The sequence below is a fragment of the Ornithorhynchus anatinus genome, chromosome 4 (genome assembly GCF_004115215.2).
Source record: "Ornithorhynchus anatinus isolate Pmale09 chromosome 4, mOrnAna1.pri.v4, whole genome shotgun sequence".
Taxonomy (NCBI): domain Eukaryota; kingdom Metazoa; phylum Chordata; class Mammalia; order Monotremata; family Ornithorhynchidae; genus Ornithorhynchus; species Ornithorhynchus anatinus.
In genome coordinates, this window is record NC_041731.1 from 111877987 (window position 1) to 111890773 (window position 12787).

Genomic DNA, 12787 nt, shown 5'->3' on the forward strand with positions numbered 1-12787 from the left:
GACATGGGATCTAATCCTGGCTATGCCATTCATCTGCCGTGTGACCTTGGGCAAGCCACTTAACTCCTCTGTGCCTCAGGTACCTCATCTGTAAAATGGGGATTAAGACTGTGTGCCCCACATGGGACAACCTGATTACCTTGTATCTATCCCAGTGTTTAGAACAGTGTTTGACACACAGTAAGTACTTTCACTCATTCATTCAATAGTATATTGAGCGCTTACTATGTGCAGAGCACTGTACTAAGCGCTTGGAATGTACAAATCGGCAACAGACAGAGACAGTCCCTGCCCACTGACAGGCTTACAGTCTAATCGGGGGAGACAGACAGACAAAAACAATAGCAATAAATAGAATCAAGGAGATGTACATCTCATTAAAACAATAGCAATAAAGAGAATCAAGGTAATGTACATCTCAGTAACAAAATAAATAGGGTAATTAAAAAAATATATACAAATGAGTGGATGAGCACAGTGCTGAGGGGAAGGGAAGGGAGAGGGGGAGGAGCAGAGGGAAAATGGGGGAAAAGGGGACTTAGCCATGGGGAGGTGAAGGGGGGGTAGAAAGGCAGCAGAGGGAGCAGAGGGAAAAGGGGAAGCTCAGTCTGGGAAGTCCTCTTGGAGGAGGTAAGCTCTCAGTAGGGTTTTGAAGAGGGGAAGAGAATTAGTTTGGCAGAGGTGAGGAGGGAGGGCGTTCCAGGACAGCGGGAGGACATGGCCCAGGAGTCGACAGCGGGATAGGCGAGAACGGGGGACGGTGAGGAGGTGAGTGGCAGAGGAGCGGAGCGTGCGGGGTAGGCAGTAGAAAGAGAGAAGGGAGGAGAGGTAAGAGACGGCAAGGTGATGAAGAGCCTTGCAGCCTAGAGTGAGAAGTTTTTGTTTCATGCGGAGGTTGATAGGCAACCACTGGAGGTTTTTAAGAAGGGGAATGACATGCCCAGAGCATTTCTGCAGGAAGATGAGCCAGGCAGTGGAATGAAGAATAGACTGGAGTGGGGAGAGACAGGAAGAAGGGAGATCAGAGAGAAGGCTGAAACAATAATCCAGCCGGGATATTGTGAGAGCCTGTACCAGTAAGATAGCTGTTTGGGTGGAGAGGAAAGGGCGGATCTTGGCGATATTATAAAGGTGAGACCGGCAGGTCTCAGTGACGGATTGGATGTGTGGGGTGAACGAGAGAGCCACGTCAAAGATGACACCGAGGTTGCGGGCTTGAAAGAACGGAAAAGATGGTGGTACCATCCACAGGGCTTGGGAGGGAAGATAAGGAGCTCAGTTTTGGACATGTTGAGTTTTAGGTGCTGGGCAGACATCCAGGTGGAGATGTCCCGGAGGCAGGAGGAGATATGAACCTGAAGGGAGGGGGAGAGGACAGGGGCAGAGATGTAAATTTGTGTGTCATCTGCATAGAGATGATAGTTGAAGCCGTGAGAACGAATGAGTTCACCAAGGGAGGGAGTGTAGATGGAGAACAGAAGAGGGCCAAAAACTGACCCTTGAGGAACCTCAAGAGTTAGAGGATGGGAGGGGGAGGAGGAGCCTGCGAAGGAGACCGAGAATGAACGGCCAGAGAGATAAGAGGAGAACCAGGAGAGGACGGAATCCGTGAAGCCAAGGTACTTAATAAATTACCATTATTAATTAAGTAAGTAGATAGTGATTGACTTCCTCTCTAAGTTTCCAGATTCCTGCTTGGCTGTAGCACAGTATCTTAGCTTTCTTATCTTCTGTCAGCCAGTTATTACCACAATTATGCTGGTCATGAATACTAGTAATAGTAATAACAATAATGATTACATCTGTTAAGTTCCTCCTGCTTTCAGCGCACTTCTTGCTGAATGTCCCACCAACCCTTCTAACTTAACATATAAGAGCTCGGCCTTGGGAGTCAGAGGTCATGGGTTCGAATCCCAGCTCTGCCACTTGTCAGCTGTGTGACTGTGGGCAAGTCACTTCACTGGGCCTCAGTTCCCTCATCTGTAAAATGGGGATTAAGATTGTGAGCCTCACATGGGACAACCTGATGATGCTGTATCTACCCCAGCGGTTAGAATAGTGCTCTGCACATAGTAAGTGCTTAACAAATACCAATATTAACATATCCAAAACAGAACTCTTCATCTTCCCACTCAAACCCTTTCCATCCGCTGACTTTCCCATTACTGCAGATAGCCCCACCCACCTTGCAGTCTCATAAGCCTATAACCTTGGCATTATCTCAACTCATCTCTTTCATTCAACCCATATATTCAATCTGTCACCAAATCCAGTCATTTCTACCTTCACAACATTGCTAAAATCTGCCCTTTCCTCTGCATCCAAACTGCATTTGCATTGATCCAACCACTTAACCATTCTCACCTTCACTTCTGCACCTTCACTGCATCAGCTTCTTTGTGGACCCCCCTGCCTCCTGTCTCTCCCCAATCCAGTCTATTCTTCACTTTGCTGCCCAGATCATTTTTCTAAAAGAAATTCAGGCCATGTTTCCCCACGCCTCAAGAACCTCCAGTGGTTGCCCAACTACCTCCTCATCGAATAAGCTCCTTACCACTGGCTTTAAAGCACTCAATCAATTTGCTCCCTTCTATCTTAACTTCCTGATTACCTACTACAACGCAGCATGCTCACTTAACTTCTCCAATGCTGACCTACTCAGTGTACCTTGATCTTGTCTTTCTCTCTGCCATCGCTGCTCCCAGGTCCTGCCTCTGGCCTGGAACTCCCTCCCCTTTCATATCTGACAGATCCACCAGTCTCCCCTCCTTCAAAGCCTTAGTAAAATCATACTTCCGCCAAGAGACCTTCCCTGACTAAGGCCTCATTTCCCTTACTTCCTCTCCCTTCTGTTTCATCTATATACTATGATTTGTACCCTTTAAGCATTTGATATAATAATAATAATAATAATGTGGGTATTTGTTAAGCGCTTACTATGTGCCGAGCACTGTTCTAAGCGCTGGGGTAGACACAGGGGAATCAGGTTGTCCCATGTGGGGCTCACAGTCTTAATCCCCATTTTACAGACGAGGGAACTGAGGCACAGAGAAGTGACTTGCCCACAGTCACACAGCTGACAAGTGGCAGAGCTGGGATTCGAACTCATGAGCCCTGACTCCAAAGCCTGTGCTCTTTCCACTGAGCCACACTGCTTCTAATATATTCACCTGCACTATCAGCCTCATAGCACTTAATTCATAAATTATTTTCATATGTGTCTCCCCATCTAGACCGTAAATTCCTTGTGGGCAGGATTGTGTCCACCAACTCTATTTCATTTTAGTTTCCCAAGTACTTAGTACAGAGCTCTGCATATAGTAAATGCTCAATGAATGCCATTGATTGATTGACTGAATCACTGTTCTCAGTCAGTGACCAAATTAGGGAGAGAAAACTATGAGTTTCCACAACTGTTTTCAATTTAAGGCTAATCTAAGAGAAGCAGTGTGGTCTAGTGGGTAGAGCATGCGTCTGGGAGTCAGAAGGTCATGGGTTCTAATCCTAGCATCTGTCATTTGTCTGCTGTGTGACCTTGGACAAGTCATTTCACTTCTCTGGGCCTCAGTTACCTAACTCATCTGTAAAATGGGGATTAAGACTGTTAGTCCTACATGAAACAGGGACTACATCCAACATCTTGTATCTATTCCAGCGCTTAAGACAGTGCCTGGCACATAGTAAGTACTGAGCAAATATCACAATTATTATTATCATTATTACTATTAAAATGCCATCTAGGGAGCAGTAGGGGGAAACAGAGGGGTGAGAGGGAATGAATTCATTAGAGTGAACTTTTGGTGTCTTGATTCTCCCTGAGCTGCACTGATCATGGGGATTCACTCACTCACTCGTTCACTCCGTTGTATTTATTGAGCACTGTACTAAACGCTTAAGAGCACACTATAACAATAAACAGAAAAATTCCCTGCCCAGAGTGAGCTTATAGTCTAGAGAGGAAGACAGACATTGTGTGTGGGAGGGGGGTGAGGGGGGAAAGGGTGTCTTGCAGGCCTAGAGGTTCTTTGGGGCCAAGGCAGGCAAAAGTAAAGTGATTCCACCGATTGTTTTTTTTTCATGGCATTTGTTAGGCACTTACTATGTGCCAGGCATTATACGAAGAGCTGGGGTGGACACAAGCTAATCAGGTTGGACACAATCCCTGTCCCACGTGGGGCTTACAGACTTCATCCCCATCTTCCAGATGAGGAAACTGAGACCCAGAAGAGTGAAGTGACTTTCCCAAGGTCACACAGCAGACAAGTAGCCGAGCCAGAACTAGAACCCATGACCTTCTGACTCCCAGGCCCCTGTTCTATCCACTAGGCTATTTTTCAAAATTATTTGACACAGCGGCCCCAAGTGTGGGGCAAATCATCGGATGGGCAGGCTGGTGCCAAGTGTCTGATGGGCAGACTAGCCCCAAAGGCTGGGCAGGACCAACAGCCATTGGCTGGGTAAAGTAGCACCAAAGGGCAGGCAGGACCCACCGTCATCAGATGGGCAGTAGCACCAAGGGGCGGGCAGAACCTATAGCCACAGATGACAATTGAGGTAATGTCAGCTCTGATTCTCCAGGGATTTTTAGGAACGCTGCGGAAACCCAGTTAGTGGTCCACCTGAAGAAAAGTGGCTAAAAAGAGTTTGAATAAGATTTAAATCCAGGTATAACAATAATAATAATAATAAAAGAGATATCCAAAAAGTCTTATTCTGTGGCAAGCCCTGTGCTGAGCATTTGGGTCAACACATCATAATTAGATGGGCACAGTCCCTGTTCTACATGGGGTCACAGGTTGAGAGAGAGAGGAAGAGTTATTTGTAAACTGAGACATATGAAAGTTAAATGACTTACCCAAGGTCAAACAGCTGGTAGGTGCCGGAGCCAGGCCTAGAACCCACATCTTCTGATGCCTAATCCTATGCTCTTGCCATTTGCAAATATTTTACAAAGAAAATCCCCACACTCCATTCACTTCACTGCACAAAGGGGTTTTTTTCTGGGTGGTTTTTTTTTTGAGATAATAGTAAGTGATCAATTTGATACTAAATTGCTTAGAAGTCATAAATTGCTGCTTCTGACAGTAATGTCTATTCATACAGGCAGGTTTGGTGGCAAAACCTAAGCCCTACTCTGTACATGTCTGTCCAGTCCTCAGACACCTCCAAATAATTGCTCATTCCTTTCTCCATCAAGAGGAAGCTCTGGGGCATTAGCTTTAAGTCAATCAGCTCTCTCCCATTTACTTATCCACACTCCTCCCCCACTACACTCCAGCTCACACTCTTTGTCCCTCTCAAACTCATCTATGCACTGTGCCTCTCTCCCATCGCTGATCTCTTGTTCATGCCCTCCCCACTGCCTGGAACCTCTCCCTTCAATTTTGACAATCACTATTTTCTTTTTCAAAGCATTTATGAAATCACATTTTCTCCAGGAGTCTTTCCCTGATTAATTTCTAGCATCCCAAGCTTATATTTCCCACTTTCTCTCCAGCATTTCTGTGCCACCTAAACACTGAAGTCTCTCAACCTCCTGTAGCACTTTTGTATATATCGTACAAAGCCACCATATTACTTAAGCACTGACTCTCAGTGCTTGGCTCACTGCAAGCGCTTAACAAATACCGTCATTATTATTATACATATTCTCATTTTCTTCTTCCTCCTACCTGGTATTTATTTTAGTGTCTATCTCTCCAACTAGATTGTAAACTCCTCGAGGGGAGGGATCATGCATAATAATTTCTGCTGCATTTTGCCAAGTGCTTCATTCTGTACTCTACATCCAGCAGATGCTCAGTAAATATTGATTGAATACAAAGGACCCACCCTGACTGACCTCTCATTCCTCACGGTGTCCAAGAGGAGACTCTCCTTTGAGATCCTTGTCCGTTTGCTACTCACAGCTTCTGATTTTCTTCTTGAACCTGCCACTTGCTATACTGAGCTTTCCAGAATCCACGTTCAAAGAAAACAGGCCCACTCCTGAATTCTGCAGGCATCGCTAATCCGTTTCCACCCTGCATTTCTCCAACAGTCATTCATTCAATCGTATTTATTGAGTGCTTACTGTGTGCAGAGCACTGTACTAAGCACTTGGGAGAGTACAGTACAACAATGAACAGACACTTCCCCTGCCCACACAGTATCCCCCCCTACAATGATAGGTTTCTCTTTGGGTTTAAACTGCATTGATATTTGCTTGAGACTGTGCTTAATTATGCCTTGAAAAAGTTTTTGCCACCATCCCTGTTTGGTAGTTTACTAGAGCTGCTGAGTGTGGGTATCATCATTCTCATTCATCCTCCACCCGTGTCTCAAACAAATATGAACTAAAAAGTTACTTACGGAGAAAACTGCTTTAGTCTCCACCATTAAGGAAATGGAAGTACTTTGTCATTCCTTCCAGCATTCAGCATTCCACTAATAACCTGTCTGTTGATACTCCCTGTTGCAACGTATCACTAAACTCTGTGACCTCAGCAATGTGCTTGCTTGGAATGCTTTAATCGATGAGGAAATTACACAAAGGATTGCCCAAGCCTACAAAGCCTTCAATCAACCTCAGCCTGAGTGTGCCACCCCCTTAGTCCAAGGTCAGTGCTAAAATCAGTGTGTACAAAGTCTGAAGGTCATGGGTTCTCATTCCAGCTCTGCCACTTGTCTGCTGTGTGACCTTGGACAAGTCACTTTACTTCTCTGTGCCTCAGCTACCTCACCTGTAAAATGGGGATTGAGACTATGAGTCCCATGTGGGGCAGGGACTTGTCCAACCCGATTTGCTTGAATCCACCCCAGTGCTTATTACAGGGACTGGCACAAAGCACTTAATAAACACCATAGTTGTTATTACAGTGAAATCAAATGTCAGATGATGGAACATTTCCAGGAATATTTGAGAGACAGCAGTGGAAGAAAGGCTTGGGGTTCTGCAGTGAGAAATGGGGGGACTTAGAGGATTAGCTTCAAAAATGGACAAAATCCCAAGAAGTAGAAACTAAATGGCATCAGGATGGGTGGGTAGAAAATGCCACATCAATCAATTGATAGTACTGAGCACTTACTCTGTATAAAGCATTCGTTCATTCATTCAGACTAGTATCTATTGAGTGCTTACTATGTGTGGAGCACTGTACTAAGCACTTGGGAGAGTATAAAACAATAAAATATTCACATTTGTTGCCCATAATGAGCTTACAGTCTAGAGGGGGCAATAGTCATTAATAGAAATTACAGATATATAAATAAATTACACAACACTGTACTAAGCGCTTGGTACAATGCAATACAATGCAATAGAATTAGCAGACATGTTCCCTGCCCATTTCAGCAAGGGACAGATTTAAATGCACGTAATGTGGAAACGTTCCGGACACGTCAACCCCCTCTCAAAAATGTCCAGTGGTTGCTTATCCACCTCTGTATCAAACAAAAACTGCTCACTATTGGCTTTAAATCTTTCCATTACCTTGCTTCTTTCTACCTCACCTTCGTTCTCTCCTCTACATCCCAGCCCACACACTCCACTCCTCTGGTACTAATCTTCTCACTGTGCCTCCATCTCGCCGGTCTCACTGCCGATCCCTGGCTCCATGTCCTACCTCTGGCCTGGAATGCCCTCCCTTCTCCACCAGACAGTCTTCCTCCTTTCAAAGCCCTACTGAAGGCACACCTCCTTCAAGAGGCCTTCCCAGACTGAGCCCCACTTTTCCTCACTCCCTTCCGCGTCACCTCGACTCTCTCCCTTTGCTCTTCCCCCCCTCCCTGCCCCACAGCACTTATGCATATATAGATTTATCTATAATTCTATTCATTTTTATTGATGCCTGTTTACTTGTATTGATGTCTGCCTCTCCCCTCTTCCCCCCAGACTGTGAGCCTGTTGTGGGCAGGGATTGTCTCTCTTTATTGCTGTATTGTACTTTCCAAGCACGTGGTACAGCAAACAATCAATAACTACGATTGACTGAATGAATGAATGAATGGATTTGGGGTATGCATTGGTCTGATTGGTGAAACTTATGAACACAATTACAATTTTGTCATCAGTTTCATCATCTTTGGTTGTCCTACACACCCTCATCTACCATCAACATTATAATGACATCACTTTGGTTGTAAATAGATCTTGCACATATGATAAATTTGCACGCACTTGCCATTCATTCATTCAATCGTATTTATTGAGTTCTTACTGTGTGCACAGCACTGTACTAAGCGCTTGGGAAAATACGATATAACAATAAATGGTGACTTTCCCTACCAATTGGTGGCGCTCTGCCTGCCTACTACCTCTGAGCCCCAACGTGAAAATGAGTGGCAGGGACAAGTGAAGTCGGTGAGGACGAGCAAGCTGCTCCCACTCTAACTAACCGATTCCTCAAATGGATTCCTGGCCTTGAATTTCAGGGGTGAGGCTTGGCTATCATTATCCCCCGGAGACTCCATTTTATACACATGCCAAATGGCAGAGGGTCCAACTTAATGCATAAAAGGCAGTCAATGAGTGGCAATGCTTACTGCCCAGGGCTGGGATGACAAAGTCCTTGGAAGCCTACCCTTCCAGGTGGGCTGCCCACACACAGTAACGGGAAAGTGATGCCCACCAACTCACAGCTCTGAAGGACTTGGTGCAGTGAAAGCTCAACCAAAGGGGTGAGCAGCGAGGATTGCTGGCCTCCAGGAGAAGCATCGGTGCAGGAAATCAGGCCCTGTGGGCACTGGAAAATACTCAGGCCACACCTGCAGCTGGATGAGTCTGGCAGAGATCAGCCTTTCAGCACGTGGGCTGAGCCAACAGCACCGATGGCTCCCCTACAAGTACTGATGGCATCGATGACTCCCTCAAAAGCACTGATGACTCCCCTAAAGTCACTGGGGAAGCTGCATGGCTTGGTGGAAAGAGCCCAGGCTTGGGAGTCAAAGAATGTGGGTTCTAATCGCGGCTTTGCCACTTGTCTGCTGTGTGACCTTGGGCAAGCCGCTTAATTTCTCTGTGCCTTAGTTACCCCTTCTGAAAAATGGGGATTAAAACCGTGAGCCTCCCCATGGGACAACCTGATTACCTTTTATCTTCCCCACTGCTTAGAAGAGTGCTCGGCACATAGTAAGTGCTTAACAAATACCATAATTATATTATTATCAAGTTCCCCACAAGCACCAATAGCTCCCTGAAAAACACTGATAGCTCCCCCATGAACACTGCTGGCTCCCCAAAGGCACCATCAAATCCTCCCAAAACACCAATCCTTCCCCAAACATCGATAATTGCCCCAAAGTTGGACAAGCTAATCCAGCATAGTTATTGATGAAACATCTGCATTCCACTTCAAATAGAAGCCCCTACACTCAAGAATAGATAAAATCAAGTTAACAAAAGTTAACAAACCGGCAGCTGACTTCTCCCAGTAGGCCAACAGACCGGCAACCCTTCCCATCATCAAAACCCTACTAAAATCACATCTTCCCTGGAAACATTCCCAGATTTAGCTCTTATCCCCTCACCCTATTTCCCTTCCTACTGCCTCACCCATCAATCAATCAATTAATAGCGTTAAGCACTTTGGAGAGTACAGTACATCAGAGTTGAAGGTCGTGCTCTCGGCTCATGAGGCGCTTACAGTTTAGAAGAGGAGAAAGACATTAAAATAAATTATGGATATGTATGTATTCCATGGGGCTGAGAATCTGGTGAATAACAAGGGTGCATCCAAGTACACTGATGACACAGAAGGGAGATGGAGTGGAGTAAATGAGAGTTTAGTGAGGGAAGGCTTCTTGGAGGTGTTGTGATTTTAATAAAACTTTAAAGTGGAGAGAGTAGTGGCCTGATGTATTTAAAAGGGGAAGGAGTTCCAGGATATTATTGTCAAATGCCGCCGAGTCGCTTCCTATAAGTAGCGACTCTATGGATATATTTTTTCCAGAACTTCCTCTTTTGCCCTAATCCGTAACCTTACTAACGATTCTTCCGTTATCGTTGTTAGTGCCAGGCTAGTTCCACCCAAAACCCTTAGGTACTCCTCACAACCCCACAGCGCTTATGCTCATAATCTTATATTCGACTGTTTTCCTTACCTGTAATTTACTTTTTCTCTGTAAACTGTAGACTGTAAACTCCTTGAGGGCAGTGAGAGTGTCTATTAATCAGTGGCATTTACTGAGTGCTTACTGTGAGCAGAACACTGCCCTAAGATACTGGGAGAGTACAATGCAACAGAGTTGGTAGACAAGGAGTTTGCTATCAGCCAATTAATTGATCCATGGTGTTCATTGAGTGCTTACTATGTGCAGAGCACTGATCTAAATGCTTGGAAGAATAGAATGGCAACCAAACTGTGGAAAATTTGTGGACACATTCCCTGCCTACCAAGTCTATTGAATTATATTCTCCCAAGGCTTAGTACAGTGCCTTGCAGAAAGTCAGTACTCAAAAAATACCACTGAATGAATGATAGGCCCTTACAGGCATTCAGAATACATCCAACACCTAGAGAGTTTATTTTCATTTGTTGTTGTAAGAAGTGGAATGAAGAGCCTGGTTTGCAGCTAAGAGAAACTGGCCAGACTTCCCTTTTATAAATATTTAATTGAAATGGACTCACTAGAAACAAAGAAAAATCACTCCATGAGGGAGCAGGGATACAATTGGGATGCTCGAATTCCTTCAGAGAGCAAGAAAAACTATCACTTTTGATAATATATTCCCATATTTGGCCTAAATGCCATGCTTACCATTTATCAGGACTCCAGGGGAGAAAACAAAGGTGATTTTTTTTCTGGAGAAGCACACTAAGCCGAACTCAAAATATTTCATTCCCTCCACCTCCTTGCTAGATGTGAAGAAAAAGCCTGGCTGGTGTTTTATATCAACAGTCTTAATGCATTTGATTTACTTCCATTGGAATCATTCATCTATCAAGGCTGAAAACATAAATGTCAAAGCAGGCGTAATGTATTTGCACCAATAAAGTCATCTATTACGCCTTTATTCCAGCAAAGAGAAAGAGAAGTTATTAACCTTCATGAGGATTAAACAAACATGTTAAAACAGAAAATATTTAGTGGCATATTGAGTGCCAGGGGTGTGGCTGAGGTGTGGTTGATATAGACTCTTAAATTGGAACAGAAGAATGGAAAGGGAAAGGGGCAGGTGTTTTGCATTTTAAACAGAAGAGCTCTCCTGAGGCCCAAACTTCAACCACGTGAAAAGCTCTCCTCCTTCCCTCATCTCCATTTGTCCTTTTTTCCTCACAAGGCAGCCCGTGGATACATTCCAAAGATTAGCAATCTCATTTTTCCTCTTTCCAGAAGAAAGGGATATTCCTCGGAGAACAGAGCTAATGAAACGAAGCCGGCATGGGCACTTGGCTTCCCATATGCCCCGAGCTGAGGACTTGGGCACGCACTGTGTCATGCAGGGGCTAAGGGGTGGGGGGAATGTGTGTGTGTGTGTGTGTGTGTGTGTGTGTGTGTGTGTGTGTGTGTGAGAGAGAGAGAGAGAGAGAGAGAGAGAGAGAGAGAGAGAGAGAGAGAGATCAGTAAATGTTATATGATGACGATACCCAGACATTTCCCTAAAACCAGAACACTTTATTCCACTTTTAAATATAGGAGGGCCATAAGCTCATTACAGGCAGGGAATGTGCCTGTTATATTGCTATATTGTACTCTCCCGTGAACTTAGTGCAATGCTCTGCACACAGTAAGTGCTAAATAAATATGAATGACTGCCTGATTGACCTGTCTGAAAGAATTAGAGTGAAATTTGGTCCCAATTCAGTCAAATGAATTGTCTTTGAAGGATTGCTTCATGAATCCTGTTCAATTTACCAGACAGACCAATATCATCTTGTCTCCACCTACACCCACAATGAACTATATATATTTAACTAGAAAAAGAAAACAGAGATCAGCTAGAGCTTAAACTTGGCAAAGGACTTTGAAGGAATGTATTCTACATTTCTAATTGTTAGGAGTCAAAGGAAGACCTCATCTGTGAATCAGAAAAAAGGAAAAAAAATAGATTTTTTAAAAAATCAGTAATCTCCCTTTCAAACACCCATCTACCTGGCCACAAAGAAAATCTTTACCTAGCGGTTATCTATATGCATTAGAGAACTGAAAGGCAAGATCAAACTCTAAAAAAAGGCAATCAACTCTCAAACGGCGAGACTCAAGTAATACCATTGTGCACAAAGTGTGAAATGGCAAAAAGTTATTTCTTGATCCAAAGTATTTTCTGTTTTGTGATCCTTATGCCAATAACTTTTAAAGTTAAATTAAGTGAGAAATCCACCAGATTTTGATAGGCTAAATATGTTGACTGATTGCTTATCATTCACAGTATGGACAATACAGCATATGCTGTCTGCAGTCATGTCTCCTACCTCAAGTCACACTTCTTACATTTCCTAGGATGACTTGAGGACTTTCCGTTCAAACTAGGAGTAGAGAGAGGTGACCACTGTCTGCTGATTACTTTTGGGGAGAAAAGACCATTACTATTTACTACTCTGGGTAGACTTCTTAAAGGTGGTAGATATAAAGTTTCTTTTCATTTAAAGTGAATTTGGCCTGCAGAACATGAAGTGAGATTGTTTCAGGGAGAAATGGAAGTTAAGGGGGATAAAAGCAAGCAAAAATCACCTGAAAGAATGGTTTGCCTGTTCCTTGTTTGCTCATTCCAAAATATATGGAAAACAACTGAAACCTTGCACTGGGAATGATGGTCCAATGGATCAGAGATAATGGAAGCAAGGGGAGCTAGAAGCATGCATATAAT

At 44.1% G+C, this 12787-nt stretch overlaps 1 protein-coding gene across 3 annotated transcripts in view; it reads right to left on the reverse strand.

The window, feature by feature from the left end:
* Positions 1–12787, reverse strand: part of ST6GALNAC3 (ST6 N-acetylgalactosaminide alpha-2,6-sialyltransferase 3) — a 569867-nt gene that overhangs the window by 419687 nt on the left and 137393 nt on the right. For 2 of the 3 annotated variants that reach the window (XM_029063899.1, XM_029063903.2), the window contains exon 1: positions 6352–6406. The exons of the other annotated variant lie outside the window; for it this stretch is intronic. In XM_029063899.1, coding sequence (XP_028919732.1) covers positions 6352–6378 — 27 coding nt within the window. In that variant the 5' untranslated portion in view covers positions 6379–6406. Of the gene's footprint in view, positions 1–6351; positions 6407–12787 lie in introns of those variants that run through there. 3 annotated transcript variants of the gene reach the window in all.